This window comes from Doryrhamphus excisus, linkage group LG4 (assembly GCF_037039965.1).
Source record: "Doryrhamphus excisus strain RoL-2023G ecotype Guam linkage group LG4, RoL_Dexc_Guam_v1.1, whole genome shotgun sequence".
NCBI classification, from domain to species: Eukaryota; Metazoa; Chordata; class Actinopteri; order Syngnathiformes; family Syngnathidae; genus Doryrhamphus; species Doryrhamphus excisus.
The window spans coordinates 3897607-3914778 of NC_136360.1; the positions used below are offsets into that span (position 1 = coordinate 3897607).

General features: G+C 38.7%; 1 protein-coding gene across 3 annotated transcripts in view; it reads left to right on the top strand.

Moving 5' to 3' along the window:
* LOC131129359 (contactin-associated protein-like 4) overlaps positions 1-1431 on the top strand; it is a 61176-nt gene extending 59745 nt beyond the window's left edge. For all 3 annotated transcript variants that reach the window (XM_058072831.2, XM_078790005.1, XM_058072832.2), the window contains one exon: positions 647-1431. In XM_058072831.2, the coding sequence (XP_057928814.2) occupies positions 647-840 (194 nt within the window). In that variant the 3' untranslated portion in view covers positions 841-1431. The remainder of the gene's footprint in view (positions 1-646) is intronic.
* Positions 1432-17172: the final 15741 nt, after the last annotated feature.

The window sequence follows — 17172 nt, forward strand, 5'->3', positions numbered from 1 at the left end:
TGGAAAACAGCTATTAGCAACCCCGTTCCTTGTATGCAAGCACTTTTCCTACATGACTTACGCAAAATAAAGCGCTAGGACATTAGGATGTTAGGACATAGTTATTTGTATTTCCTTGGATTTGTTCTTCCCGCCAAAACGGTTTGTTTTAATTTATTACAGCTATGGCCCGCCTCTGGAGACGCCCACTCCACTGTGATTGGTCACACACCCAATGTGCTTCCTAACTATGAATGAACCCCGCTTTCTAATGTAGTGGGAATAGGAGCTTAGAGAAAGGTTGGGGAAGCAGAGCTTGGGGCAGGCCAGAGCGCTTATCTGCTTACAGACATGCCCATATAAGGAAGTCAGTCCCTCTGTGACATCACAAAGGGGCAGTTTTACTACACTTTCTTTTAAACCATGACAAACTTCATTCAGGGCTCACTTCCAAATGCACAAACCTCATTATGTGAAACTTTGGCATCGTTTAATACGAGAATACAACATTCTAACTACATTTATTGGTCAGAAAAGTTGAAAAAAGTATAACAGGTCCCCTTTAAGAGCTTTAATAGGTGAGATTTAACATCTCTTGATAATAATCTGGCTGGAGGATGCTTGTGAGGCTACTAATTGTATATTTACTTCATGCTTGTATTTTTAGGGGTCATAGCACTGGTGGTTTTCGTCGCTATATCTGTGTTGGCTGCCATCACCAGAATCACCTGCAGCAGACGTGAGACGTATCGAAACCCAGACTTAAAAGCAGCACAGCCCGACGTCACTGATGTCCACTTAAGTCATGAGCCTAACGACCAGAGTGAAGGTAATGCTAACCAAAAGGAGTTTTTCATATGACAAAATCATTGACCTGACAGGACCAAGTGGCCCACTACTGTACCAGTCAATACAAGTCAGTAAGACATTCTTTGTTCCTGTTGTTTTGTAAATATTGTATGCTTTGCACAAACTGGGAAAAAAAAGTCTCAAGAAATCAATTGAAATGGATTTCAAGTTGTCAGTGTGGATCTTTGTAAAATACCAATGAAGTGATTGTGTGCAGTCTTTACAATACGCTTGTCAACACATTAAATGCTTCTCATTAACATCTCTAATTTCATTTGCTGGGTATGGAGTATGGATTATTAGACAACAAGTGTTATTGTTTAAACACAAGAGGGAAAACGGTCAATTAAATGCCTGATTGATTTGTATCTTCATGATTGCGTTCCTCAGCTGATATGTTATTTATCTACATGTTGTTTGGTCTTTTTTTTTATTGTGTTGTTTTTGTTTTTTTTTACATGACAAGTATGCATTGTTTCAGTTATGTTCTTAATAAATTTGTTTGGAAAATGTAAACAGTCCCTTTTATGAAGAACTCTTCTCTGTTTCTCTTATGATATTTTAAGTGAAGATATATGAAGTTATGCAGTAAACCTGCACATTTTGGAGTGGCCTTTTATTGTGGCCAGCATAAGGTATACTTGTGCAATAGCTGGCCATCTAATCAGCATCTTAATACCCCACACCTGTCAAAAGGATGCAATATCACTAACAGATTTCAACAGTTTTATAAACAATATTTGAGAAAAGTCGGCCTTTTGTGTACATAGAAAAGGTGTTTGTGTTCAGCTCATGAAAGATGGGAGCGAAAACAACCAAGTGTTGTGTTTGCAATTTTGTTGCATTTTTTTACAACACACTGAACAATTTTAATATTATTATTATAAATAAATAATATATAATATTATTGCATATTATACATAATAATATTAATATTTTGAAAAAAATTGAAAAATCTAAATTTGTATTTTGAACATAATATTAATTGCATAATTAATATATTAATTAATATATTTAGATTATTTATTTATTTAAATTATTATTAATATGTATTAATATTTAGAAGAATTTACAACACACTGAACAATTAATATTTTGAAAAATATTCATTAATTGCATTATGTTGCAAGACAACATTAAAACGAGGACATATATGACTTCATTGTAGATAAACATTAACTCGGATTGTTAAAACTGCTGGATAAACACACATGCAAGGGACTACAGTGGGGCAATCCCAAACAGAAACAGTGAACCCCCCAGACCGGCGAGAGACCACACCCCACTCACAGAGGACCACACACCAGCCGGCAAGGAAAGGAGGCTGCCCACGGCCGGAGGTGCCAAATTTTGTAGAATATTAAAAATCTGCTTTCATGGAGGACAGGCATTTGGTGCATATGCACGTAATACAGGTACATTATGCAAATGACTTCAGGTTTCGGCTTTGTGTGTGTGAGGACAGCTTTGAAAAACGCTGTTTGCTTTCAGCATGAGAGTCAATTTGGAAAGCGTGAGTGCCATCATCTAACTCCAACACTCCCATAAACAAGAACCAATGTTTCATATTTGTTATCATTTGCAGTACATCAGTGCACACTTAGTTGTTGTTACAGTCCTAGAAGTCTCAGGTCTCTGTTGGTCTAGTATAAATAAATTTTGTCCCTGAATGTCCTGCACTTGACCCTCCTGACAAGCACAGGAACACAGTAGATCGCTCGGTCTCGCTGCTTCACTGATTACATCTTCAGCATATTTATGCAGAAGAAGTTCCATAGATAAAAGCCTCATGTTTTATTGATATTCAGCGTGCACACAGTTGGAATTTATTCCTCAGACAGATCACTTCAGCTACCTCAAACTGAAGCTTTGACCTTAACTTGTCAGCCGTCAGGTTCTTATAATCAGTTGATGAAATACACATTTTGATGAAGTGGATGGATGAAATACAATTTTTTTTTTTGTGATATTATTTGTTGTGTCCTTGGATACACTACACCAGGGAGACTCAACTACATAATGAAAAGGGCCAAAGGACTGGACATGCCCTGTCTCATTATGCTCACTTGACATGAGTAATCATATTTTGAATGCATTTATTTTATATGACTTTAAAACATTGAACTCTCTGTTTTAAATAAAGTTGTTTTTGTATACAATTGTCCCTCACCCCTTTGCAGCTGTAATTTCACAGCTTCACTCTATCACTGTTTGTCCAAATATATCAGTTAATTAATCATGCTGATTTGTGTTTAAATAGCATCTATATTTATTCGTTCATTCATTTTCTTCCGCTTATCCTCAAGAGGGCGAGAGGCGGGGTACACCCTGGACTGGTTGCCAGCCAATCACAGGGCACATATAGACAAACAACCATTCACACTCACATTCATACCTATGGACAATTTGGAGTCGCCAATTAACCTAGCATGTTTTTGGAATGTGGGACGAAACCGGAGTCCCCGGAGAAAACCGGGGAGAACATGCAAACTCCACACAGAGATGGCCGAGGATGGAATCGAACTCGGGTCTCCTAGCTGTGTGGCCTGTGTGCTAACCACTCGTCCACCGTGCAGCCCGTGTCTATTATCAGTGGGGGAAAATCATATAAAGCTAATTTTACATATTTTTGCCTAAATGAATAATTTTCAAGCATAAAAAATGACTAAATATACAGTCGTCCCTCACCACAAATTTTGGCTGTTTTGTGGTTGAATATGGTCTATTATTATTAGTCCAAAAAAGATTGAAAGACATTTGTCATTTGTAGTATTCCGGTCACTAGGCATGTCTACAGGGCTTTAATAAAGGTTAAAACCGTATTCAGAAAGTTAAACAGAAGCAGAAATTCACTATTTGGGACCATTTAACCGCAATAAATGAGGGACGACTGTATGAGGCATTCAGAAGAGTCATTCAAAGATGATGTGAATGATCATCTATTAGGCCTTAAACCATATCACTCTTATTGTTCATTGCCAGATTGTTGCCTTGTATTACCTATCCTGTGCTGCCATTTTTGCTAACTTACCTTGAGTAATTATATTTCATAATGCCTACTTTTCTTGTAAGGAGTTGAGCCACCTAGTATATACTTATTTGTTACTTTGTGCTTTTGTTTGGACTCTCTGGTGACCTTCTGGCGCCGGCGTTCTCTGTTGTACTTTGTTTTTCCTTTACAGTGAGCACCTTTTGTTACCATTAAATACCTTTTTCTACCTTTGTCCCTGCTCTGGGGTCCTTAACACCTGGCACAATTTCAGCACATCAGTGACTGGTGTATGTAGATCATCCTGACTGGCAGGCTGCAGCTTTAAATGTGTCTGGAAATGTTCTCCATTTGTTTTAGTCTTGCCTCCGCTCATTTCACTGTCATGTTGACATCGAAGAAGGGCTTCAACAATGCAAGTCACACTGAGTCTGTACTTCTCATTTGTTTAGCTACAGAAGCATAATTGCAAAGGCAGACAGTCAGACACACACACAAAAAGAAGATATAATGACTTTTTACTCCCATGCAGCATGTTTTGCAATTTTTTTTTGCATTCAGTTTCCCAAAGTGGTCTTGACAGGGTCATTCATTTATTCCCTGACATATAATACATAGCGAGTAATGGACAACCAGTTTAGACGAGGGATATTGCCCCGAGATATGCTTCCACTGAGGCTTGTGACATTGTAGGATCCTATTTAATTTGAGTACAGGAGAGCCGTGTGACTCATGTAGCAGGAGGCTGAAAGATACAGTAGATGGGAGCAAATATTATCTGTCCATTTTTAATTCAACAAAAAATTATACATACTTGATATTTAAGTATTAAAATACACAGGACTAAATTCTGTGTTGTTACTGATAAAAACATTCATTCATTCATTTTCTACCGTTTATCCTCACAAGGGTCACAGGGGGTGCTGGAGCCTATCCCAGCGGGGTACACCCTGGACTGGTTGCCAGCCAATCACAGGGCAGATATAGACAAACAACCATTCACACTCACATTCATACCTATGGACAATTTGCAGTCGTCAATTAACCTAGCATGTTTTTGGAATGTGGGAGGAAACCGGAATACCCGGAGAAAACCCACGCATGCACGGGGAGAACATGCAAACTCCACACAGAGATGGCCGAGGGTGGAATTGAACTCGGGTCTCCTAGCTGTGAGGCCTGTGCACTAACCGCTGAGTAAAACAAAATATACATGAATGATATTGAAAAAAAGAACTAAGGTGGGTACCACAGCGTCGGCGTCATTCAAGCCAGAACCTCTGCTGGGTATCGGTTGACATCAGTATCCGTAATGAAGTCCTGGCCAATATCAGATATTGTTAAGAAAGCCAATATGAAGCATCTCTAAGTACAATTTACAGTATATCAGAGGTTTAAATGATATTGTGTGTGTCAGAAGTAGTTAGAATCACACATCAATTTGCCACAGTTGTTAGTGGATGAACTCCCCTCATGTCAAAACACTTTGGTGTAAAGATAAGAACAAAAGTGAAAGGTTTTCTAAGCTGTCACTATTCCCATAAATACCTGAGTTGATGATGAGACCATGTGACACAAAAAGAGTCCAAATGACAACCGTGTGTAGCGTTATTAAGTTATGTCAGTGTGTATTCAGGCAAGAAAATACGCTTGTGACATAATATTGTACAGCCAGGAAAAGTGCAGAGGGTTTTTTTTAAAAAAAAAACTTTTATAGGGTAGCTGGTGCAGGTGTGAAGCTTGTCATTGCGGATGCTCCTGCCTACACTCAGTTCCCCTGGTGGATGTAGCTGCTCCCAGAAGATAGTCCAAGTACTAAGAACAAACACATAAACATTAGCTTTAATCATTGGAACAGTCAGGCCTTAATGATTGCACGGAGAGCCCACAGCACAGAAATATTGTCCTCTTGTGTATATAAAAAGAGTTAAGATGGATCTGGGCAAACACATGCCTGCCGCAGGTACCCAAAATAACACAAACTGTCGGTGCCAGTTAGAAAGAGGGAGGCATGTTTCTTTTTGACTGGCTTGGGGGTGAAATATACCTTTACAGATATAAAAAGCATACAAACCTGCCTGACCTTAAGTGTTTGCTAAAGTATTGCTAGCTTTTTTTATTGGCCAGCAGCACATACTACAACTTTAATTTAACATGAAGATAAATAAAAGAAAAAGGTGTAACTTTATGAGAATAACATGACAATAAAATGTCAATATTATGGGAAAAATATATATAATATAAAATAATATAATATGATATGATATATGATATGATATATGATATGATATATGATGTGATATATGATATGATATATGATATGATATATGATATGATATATGATATATGATATATGATATATGATATATGATATATGATATATGATATATGATATGTGATATGTGATATGTGATATGTGATATGTGATATATGATATATGATATATGATATATGATATATGATATGATATATGATATGATATATGATATATGATATATGATATATGGTATATGATATATGATATATGATATGTGATATATGATATATGATATATGATATATGATATATGATATATGATATGATATATGATATATGATATATGATATATGATATATGATATGATATATGATATGATATATGATATGATATATGATATGATATATGTATGATATGACATGACACTATATTATATTATATTATATTATATTATATTATATTATATTATATTATATTATATTATATTATATTATATTATATTATATTATATTATATTATATTATATTATATTATATTATATTATATTATATTATATTATATTATATATATATTTAAATATTATGAAAACAAGACAAGGAATCAATTCATCCAAAATTATTACTATTTGTAGAAAATCTGAAAAGGCTATAATGTTTCCAGAATAAGTCAAAATTTATGGGAATAAATTCCTAATTTACAGTGAGAAAATTTGAAAACATTTTAAAAGCAGCAACAAAAAAACTTTAATTTTACAAGAATAAAGTGAAAATATTAAGAAAAAAATTGTATTTTTTGTTGTAATTTTAAGACATAAACTTTATTAATTTGTCATTTTTTGTGGCATTAAGTTGAATTATTAAATAAATAAATAAAAACAAGTAGTAGTTCTGACAAACAAAGCAAAATATAGTTGTAATCTTTCAAAAAATTAGGTTGGGGAAAAGGGTTATGGGTATAACTTAATAATTTGAAGAAAACATAAAAAAAACACAAAGCTGTTTATAAAACGTTTTAGCACAACAACATGTGTTTGTTCGCAAGATAATCAAAGTGGCCCTTGTAACCTTTCCTTTTTGGCCCTCAGTGGGACACCCCTGTGGTATTGTATTCCTTCAACTCCATGGATTTTCAAAATGAGAGCACAATCTTTACGAAGTTACGTTTTTTCTACTTGCTATTCATTGTCATACTCATACAGAATTCATATTGAGTGTCACCTAAACGTCCCTGTCATGGTGCACACTGAAAGCTAATGCGATTACGATTCTGCTTTTCAAGCGGCGCAGTTATCAAAGGCCAACTGTCAGGCTAAAGCGAGCCACAAGCTTCCCACTGGGGCATAATAACACAATCAAAATGTTATGACTTTAAATTATGAAGGTCACATTAAAACCTAAATGATGCAGCAAATACTAATCATCACATTAATTCAGTTACAGTTGGGAAACCACAAAAGTTAAATCAAGGTAAACTGAACAACCGTTGGCAAACAATACCCAAGCCCAAACACATCATAAGCTCCTGTAGGAATAATCTGTGCAAAATTCAAAAACAAAAATGTGTTATGATACATTGGCACTGTCAGTTCTGCTTTGTTGGCAAACAGAAAAAGCTGCAGATTTAAATTGCTTGAGTACCCTGCAACTGTCCTTGAATTTAAGGCAAAAACCTCTGTCATCAAAAAGAAATACACAGGCTCATGTGTTTAGCTTTCACCTAGAAAATATCATTCATTTTCTACCGCTTATCCTCACGAGGGTTGTGGGGTTTGCTGGAGCCTATCCCAGCTGTCTTCAGGCGAGAGGCGGGGTACACCCTGGACTGGTCGCCAGCCAATCACAGGGCACATATAGACAAACAACCATTCACACTCACATTCATACCTATGGACAATTTGGAGTCGCCAATTAACCTAGCATGTTTTTGGAATGTGGGAGGAAACCGGAGTACCCGGAGAAAACCCACGCATGCACGGGGAGAACATGCAAACTGCACACAGAGATGGCCGGGGGGGGAATCGAACCATTTTTGCTTGTTTTACATCCTGGTTTTGAGAATTGTTTTTAATTTTATTTGACTTAAATTTGCCCATCATTCACAATCTCTATGTAAAACATAAGCTTTAAGGTAATATAACGTCATGTCTCAATGTTTTGTATTTTTATTGCCGCCCAATAACCAGAATACTACATATCACATGTATGTTAATGTGTTTTGACTAATATTCGGCTATTCTGCTATGAAACTATGATCATTTACTAATTAATTTCTGAAAAAACATGATATAGTAAGGGTGAGATAATTTATTCACAATATTGCAAGGGCTGACCTACAGCTGCGCCGATCTGCTTGTCGACTTGACCTCCAACATGAACGTTGACTAGAAGTTCAGCATTTGATTATGACACCTGCTGCAATCTAAAACATTTCATTTCTCTCCAAGGGCCGCTTTGGTCACAGTGAGATTTTCTAGGAGGTGCCCAGTGCCTCTGCACAACTACTATACACCCACTAGTAGTACTCCCAGTGGGGGCATGTCTTCAAATAGAACATTAAAGCCATATGTGAGGAAGCATCAACACAGTATTCTCACTGTATGCTGCATTATTCAAATGGAGAAAATTACATTTTCATTATTCTCCCCAATGGAGTAAGAAAATGTTTGGCTGTGAGTTGTGCAGCGCAATAAAGAAGAAATATAAGCAGCATTACAGATGGACTTTAAAGAGGAGCCAAATGAAGAGTACAGTTGCAAAACTCAATTTGTAGCAGAAAATTCCATGCAAAACCTTAATAAAACGTTGTTGCGTTGCACACCCCCTGAACTTGATTATGAAAATCTCTTTAGGTTTCACAGAAATAGCATAGAGCTACCATGACGATGAGAAGTACAGAGCTAACAACGTACGGACACTGAGGAAGCAACAAAGGAGACTGCCAACAGTGTGGATGTTGAGCAGAATAATCTGGCATTTTCCAGGTCCTTGAGCCCACCTTAAGTATAAGGCGGCAAATGATTATGCATAACAGCTGTTGCTCTCCGACACGCTTGGGATGGCCCTACAAGTCACTTGAAGGAAAAAGGAAGAGGAAGGGAGCTTAAAAGGAACATTTAAAAAAACAACCTCTAAATGTGGGCTGCACGGCGGATGAGTGGTTAGCGCGCAGACCTCACAGCTGGGAGACTTGAGTTCAATGCCACCCTCAGGCATCTGTGTGGAGTTTGCATGTTCTCCCCGTGCATGCGTGGGTTTTCTCCGGGTACTCCGGTTTCCTCCCACATTCCAAAAACATGCGAGGTTAATTGGCGACTCCAAATTGTCCATAGGTATGAATGTGAGTGTGAATGGTTGTTTGTCTATATGTGCCCTGTGATTGGCTGGCGACTAGTCCAGGGTGTACCCCGCCTCTCGCCTGAAGACAGCTGGGATAGGCTCCAGCACCCCAGAAAATGAATGAATGAATGGGGCAAAGAGTTCCAGAGGGTGGGGGCAGCGATGGAGAAGGCTCTGTCATGATGAAACAAGAGGAAGGTTAATTTAATTTTACAGTTTTTTGTGTTTTTTTTTTACAAAATAAGACATCAAACTTGCAAGTCATGTTGCCAGTTTGTATGTTAAAAGTTGAAATACATAGAACGCAACTGGTGGGCCGGAATCAAATGCTTTGTGGGCTGCATGTGGCCCCCGGGCTGTAGTTTGCCCGCCCCTGGCCTGGAATATAGTGTTTTTCTTTTCTTGTTAACAAAGCAGAATCATGTCATCGGTTGCTCACAAGAGGAAGGTTAATTTAATTTTACAATTTTGTTGTTTTTTTTACAAAATAAGACATCAGACTTGCAAGTCATGTTGCCAGTTTGTATGTTAAAAGTTGAAATACTTAGAAAGCAACTGGTGGGCCGGAATCAAATGCTTAGTGGGTCGCATGTGGCCCCCGGGCTGCAGTTTGCCCACCCCTGGCCTAGAATATGGTGGGTTTTTTTCTTGTTAACAAAGCAGAATCATGTCATCGGTTGCTCACAAGAGGAAGATTAATTTAATTTTACAATTTTGTTGTGTATTTTTTTACAAAATAAGACATCAGACTTGCAAGTCATGTTGCCAGTTTGTATGTCAAAAGTTGAAATACGTAGAAAGTAACTGATGGGCCGCATGTGGCCCCCAGGCTGTAGTTTGCCCACCGCTGGCCTAGAATATGGTGGGGTTTTTTTCTTGTTAACAAAGCAGAATAATATCATTGGTTGCTCAGCCTTGGAGGAACCTGTGCTTGACTGAGCACCATTCAAGTGGATGTTTGACCCGATTCGCACTTGTTGGGATCATACAGGAGCAATATCGGGTTATGTGTCATATGTGACTTGCTCTGTATGACTCCTGCGAGGATTCTGTGACAGTGGTGAGATTATTGAAACTTTCTCTCCACAAAAGCAGGTGGTCTTGTACTTTGTGGGAAGGGTGCTATTTCCCAGTAGACAGTACCACCAGCATGTGGGTGCCAGAGTGGAAAAGGTGAGTGACAGTCCAGGCTGCTAATTTTATCCCTCCGGACGTGTTAGACTTTTCAGTGAATAAATGCTGACAGCCAGTGACCTACTAGGAAGTGCAGACAATACTCAGCTGCTTGGCATTGGGGGCCAGAGGTGGCTTGCTGACTGATAAGTCTGGAGGGCATGTTGGGCATCTCAACTAATTATGAATAATGTCTATGTGTGTCCGCTGGATCACAAACTGGAGAAGCATGAAATGAGCTTCATTACTCGGTTTGCACACTACAGTTGTCTTTGTTTGGGGTTCATCGATAATATAGAACATTTAACTAGTGGAGGTTAGGACTAAGTGTATAACTCATTAAAACATGTCAATGTCTGCATTTTTACTTGTTTGTTTTTATGGAGGAGATTGATGGCAGCCCAGGACTCATGCTGCTGAGGGTTTTCAAAATAAATGTCAACACATTCTGCATGCTCATGGCTAAGTTCAGGTAGAATCAAGAAAGTTAGTGCTTCCATGCTTCTTTATTTACCATTGCAATGGCATTTCATTTATAAGTGTGACACAAAGGTATCTTAAACTACCTCTCTTGCAACTTTTGTGTCCACATTTTCATAGCACTAATGCGAGAAGTTATTTCCCTGGAAATGCTGGTGAAACATAAACAAATTGATGTAAATTACCATAAACATTGAATATCTGCCATAAAGTCAATGTGGAGTTTGGGGGTGTTTTTTATTTTTTTTATTTTTTATCCACACTTGTAATGACCTGAAAACGTATTAAATATCAAGTGATTTATCTCACAGCTTTGACATTTTCAGACAACGACACAATGATGTGATAAGCACAGCAGAGCAAGATAGCAGAACCTTTGCCTTAATTCAATATTTGCCACAGGAACCAAATTTGGCCTTTGGAGAATCTGTCATGGTGGTTGCCAAGTTGCCTTCAATGTCCGTAGTGCTTTTTTTTTTTTAAACCATTGACATTTGCGTTATGTACAGTGGGGGAGAGAATTATTTACTCCCCTGATGATTTTGGAAGGTTACACCTTTACACAGACATGCGCAGTGCAGAATTTTTATATCAGGTTAACTGTAACAAGCTAGGAGACCAGGGCTCAATTCCACCCTCGGCCATCTCTGTCTGGAGTTTTTCTCCCCATGCATGCGTGGGTTTTCTCCGGGTACTCCGGTTTCCTCCCACATCACATGTGAGTGTGAATGGTTGTTTGTCTATATGTGCCCTGTAATTGGCTGGAGACCAGTCCAGGGTGTACCCCGCCTCTCGCCCGAAGACAGCTGGGGTAGGCTCCAGCACCCCCCGCGACCCTCGTGAGGAAAAAGCGGTAGACAATCAATGAATGACAGATTATCAAGAAGAAAGTCCAAAAAATATAAAGGTTATACATTTATTTTTATTTGAGTGACTGAAATAAGTATTTCACCTCCTACCAACCAGCAAGAATTCCAAACCTCCCCCGGACTAGTTTTTTTGGACAAGAACCCAAATTCATCCTGTCCCAAGAATCCTGGTGAGAAAGAAAAAGACGTTGGGTGGGATGACTTGAAAATGGAAGTAATACATACATTCAAACACCCTCCTCTGACCGCAGTCACCAAGAAAACCATTTGTCAGAAATAATACATTCTGGTCCCCCAGCTCAAGAAAGCACATATACAGCCCATTTAAATTTAGTCTATGAACACCTGAATGATTCAGAGGTTTAGCAGAACATGATGTGGTTGTAAAAACCATCCAAGCATAAAACACTTAACCCAAAACATACACAATGCAGCAACTTGATTGGTTTAATAAGAAGTACATTAATAGTGCTGTCTGTCATGGGGGCGCTATACCCCCAAAAACTATAAATTCTGCTCACTTTCCGCTCAGACGCGCCACGCAACACACATACACTTCCTTCATTCGTAATTTTTTACATCAGAGCTTCTGCGACTTCATGTGCCATGATATTTATTTTTAGAATTTGTGAATATAAATTGTCAATAACCATACTTCATACATGAATTTTCTTAAGGAATTAATTATTAAAAGACTTCAGCAGCATGTGGATGTTTCCATCGTCTTTATTCACCAACAGTGACCTTTGTAAAACCTTAACGTACATAGTGCATGTGCCATTTGCGTACACCTCATATTTGGTTATGTAAACATCGCAACAGGAATCATAGTAATATACACGGTCAGGCAAAATGATGTGACACATTTGTAGGTTAAATAAAAGACAAATAAAGTAAAGAAACAAAAAAGTGTTTTTATTTTCGAAAAGTACATATAATGCCATTCTGTTTGATTATGTTTTAAAAAATAGCTCTGAAGTTGGTAACGCATAACAAGATCATGTTTCGTGATCTAGCCACACTCCAGATCTTACTCTCATTGAAAATCTGTTATCAGTTGAAAATTTTTGATGCCAAGTGATAGCCTCAAAACCTTGTGGGTTAGGTGAGTATCTCAGTATCTGAGTATTCAGTGGACCAAATCCCTCCTGATGTGTGCCCAATCCTGGTGGCCAACTACAAGAAATGTCTGACTTCTGTGCAGGCGAATGAGGGTTATATTTTTTTACCCATGAGGGTCATCCCATCAGGACATGACTGGATATGTTTGCATTTCAGCCACCCCCCACCCCCCAAGAATGCATTTGTATCAAACCTCCTATCAAATATTTAAAGTCACATGACCATACTTTGCTGTATTTTTTAGTTTAGTGAGCCAAACAAACTGAGGGTAAAATTGCTGCTCTGACAGAATAAGTGCTGATGCTGTAGATACAGAGGGTCAGCATCATGGAAGAAGACACGAAGAGATGTCAGGAGGATTTTAAGGGCTCTGTGCCAGTCAAAGTGACTGCCTCACATGTGGGATTAGATTCTTCTGGGAAAAAACCCAAAGTCGCGCAGAAATGCACGCTGGCACATTGACAAACAGAATTAAACAGATAGGATGGCAGAATTATAGAGAGGCAAGGTTGCCTATCTGAAAACTTGCACTTCCGATTTATAATAAGGGAAATCCTCATTGTGTTTGTATAGGGTTCTGTAGTTGTTAGAAATAAATAAACTCATTGGGTAATGTATTCACTGCTCACTCTTCACACCAACAAGTCTCTATTGTGTTTGTGTGCTGCAGTCCCAAGCCGCGGTACTTCCAAATACGTGCTGTACTACATTTTAGTTATTATTTTATTAATATTACTGAAGTTTTTAAATTTCTCTTCTGTTCAACTTGGATATTTCTAAAGTAGCATTTTCAAAGTAGCGGTTCAGGCACTGTTTATGCACCGGGATCAGTTCAAATCTAAATGATACCCAACCCGACTCAAACTGACCCCCGTGAGCAGCAGCATGAATAATGGAAATCCGAAAGAAATGAATGTCAATTAGGTTTTTATATTGTTGAAATGAATGATTCACAACCTAATATATTCAGCCCTACAGGAAGCCCTTAACACATTTTTGGTAATAGCTGTAATATAACTTCTCATCACCCATTCAACTATGGAAGCATTGGACCTCACTGCCGGAGAGCTGTATCGAACACAAAGGGCCTGATCGAGTATGAATGTGAGTGTGAATGGTTGTTTGTATATATGTGCCCAGTGATTGGCTGAAGACCAGCCCAGGGTGCACCCCGCCTCTCGCCCAAAGACAGCTGTGATAGGCTCCAGAAATCTGCGACCCTAGTGAGGATAGACGGTATAAAAAAAGAATGGATGGATGGGCCCGATCGGGACTCGGATCCCAAATAACCAGTGCTAAAGTGTGTGTGTGTGTGTGAAACAAAAACAACTTGCACGTATAATTAGTGGGCATGTTGCGGGTGATGACTCCTGATGAATGTGGGGTGGGTTTTGTCCACCTCCCGGAGCAGAAAAGGGTCATTTCAACAGCTCAAAGAAAGGAGAAAAAGCGAAAGCCGCGAACCTGAAAAACAGACAAAAAACTAACCGTCAGAAAAGTGGGAATTTCTGCCTTCTTTAGGTCCTGCCGGGACGCCTGATGAATGTGTGGTGGGTTTTGTCCACGTCCCGGACCAGAAAGGTGTCATTTCAACAGCCCAAAGGAAGGAGAAAAAGTGACACCTGTGAACCTGAAAAACGTCCAAAAAACGAAACATCAGAAAAGCGGAATTCCTTGCCTTCTTTAGGTCCTGCCAGGACCCCTGATGAATGTGTGGTGGGTTTTGTCCACCCCCCGACCAGAAAAGTGTAATTTAATCAGCCCAAAAAAGGAGAAAACGCGACAGCCGCGAACCTGAAAAATGGGCAAAAAAACGAACTGTCAGAAAAGTGGGAATTTTTGCCTTTTTTAGGTCCTGCCGAGACGCCTGATGAATGTGAGGTGGGTTTTGTCCACGTCCCGGACCAGAAAGTTGTCATTTCAACAGCCAAAAGAAAGGAGAAAAAGCGACACCCATGATCCTGAAAAAAAGGCCAAAAAACGAAATGTCAGAAAAGTGGAATTTCTTGCCTTCTTTAGGTGCTGTCGGGACCCCTGATGAATGTGGGGTGGGTTTTGTCCACCTCCCGGACCAGAAAAGTATCATTTAAACAGCTGAAAGAAAAGACAAAAATATGCATTAATATGCGGAACCCGAATTGTCAGAAAATGATTTTTTTCAAAATTGTAGGCTTTCTGAGAGTTGTAAACTATCTGTATGATCACATATTTATTAATTACTACCAACTTTATGTTGAAGGAAATGTTTTTCTGTGGGAAAAAAATGAAGAAAACTGTTTTTGGACCCAAAATCTGCAAATTTGTCGGGCAGTGAATGCTGAATCCACTGTACAGTAATCCCTTGTTTATCAAAGTTAATTGGTCCCAGATCATGGCCATGGCAAGTGAATTTACACAAAGTAGGATTCCTTCTTTAAAAATAGAATATTTTTGTAGTTGGATTGAGTGGAACTGCAAAACGTGACCGTAAAGTGGCGAGGGCTGACTGTATATGAATATGCTTCAGTTCATGCGTCCAAATGGCGTTTTATTCATGGCAGATGGTTGACTTATTCAAGACTTTTAAGCGAAGCCAGCTGCCCCCTTCGGTTGTGATAGCTTGTAAACAGTTGCCTTGATGCTGTTTATGAATCACTTCCAGGATGAGATCGGACTCACTGTGGCATGATATTGGCATGTGTTACACGATCCAACGTGACATGTCTTACATTTGGGACTAATGTTTGTCTCCAAGCTCATTCAAACAGCTTTCTACTTATCAAATCATTAATTAAGCCTATGGTAACTGTGCCCAGAGACACTAATGCAAAAGTGGAGCTATTGTCATCTGACAAAATGACATATATTTTTTTTTAATTCATTAAAAATCATATTACACAAACATCACAAGAGGCCCAATTTTGGAATCTCATGAGAGCAGATACCAATTTGACATGTTTGCCCGTTCAGCCTGGTTGATTTTCAAAACACCAGCTGGATGTGTGCCGCCTGGGCCAAGGAAGAAGCCATTAAATTGAGGGGCAAATTTAATTAACACTGCATTGATTAATATTTTTACTTACTTGAACAGTTTTTATGCAATTTCATTTGGATTATTTATTTAGGAGTAGTGTTGTAGTCCAGATTTAAAATGATATACGAAAAGTATAATGTGTATATACGCATGTATTTAATAAGTATATGATGTGAATCAAGATGGAGTTAAGACCCGCTTGTTTAATAACAAATAAAGTATAGCCAATTTTATTGAACACTAATGTTCCAAACACACCATAAATATTCACGTACTGCATATGGTAACATCATATAATATATAATCATATGTTGTACTTGCTTTTGCATAATTGCATATTCTATGATTCTGAATTGTGATACTAAATGCAGGGACAGACAGTCAATCCCACACTGTGGTGATGTCGGAATCTGTCGTGGTTTACAACCCAGAAAAAAGTTCTACATCACTGTCAGTTTGGGAGGTCGACCAAACCCACTAGGTCGATTTTCTATAGTTTTTCAGGTCCGCCAAATTGTCACCAAATTGCCTTTTTTAAGGCCCTGATACTGCCCACCACATGTTCATCAGGGGCACCGGCCAACCCAGAGATTGCATATCGGGGACCCTGCAAAATCCAACGATGACAAAAAAAAATGCTACTTTTCCAACGTGTGGGTTTTTTTTTTTGGCAACTCAGGTTTCGGCGGGACCCAAAGATCACAAAGATGGCACATCGGGCCCCATAAAAGAGCCAAAGATTACAAAAAATTACACTTTTATGACCGGTGGTTTTTCAGGCGTTTTTTCCAGAGGCTGAAATTGGTGGACAAAACCCACCAGATCATCTTTGGTCCTTGCGGGACCCAAAGATGGTATAAAAACCCAAGTTTCTGATGGGTTGTTTTTTTTTCCCCCGTTTTTTTAAGTTCCAAGGCTGTTGCGAAATCACGTTTTTTTACAGCAACTGAAATTGCAATTTTCCGGCCCGGGAGGTGGACCAAGCCGACGGTTCGATTTTTGCCGATTTTCAGGTCTCCGGCTGGTGGAGCAAACTGGTGGACCAAACCCACCAGACATTCACCTCTGGTCCCAGCGGGACCAAAAGATGGCATAATAACTTTTCTG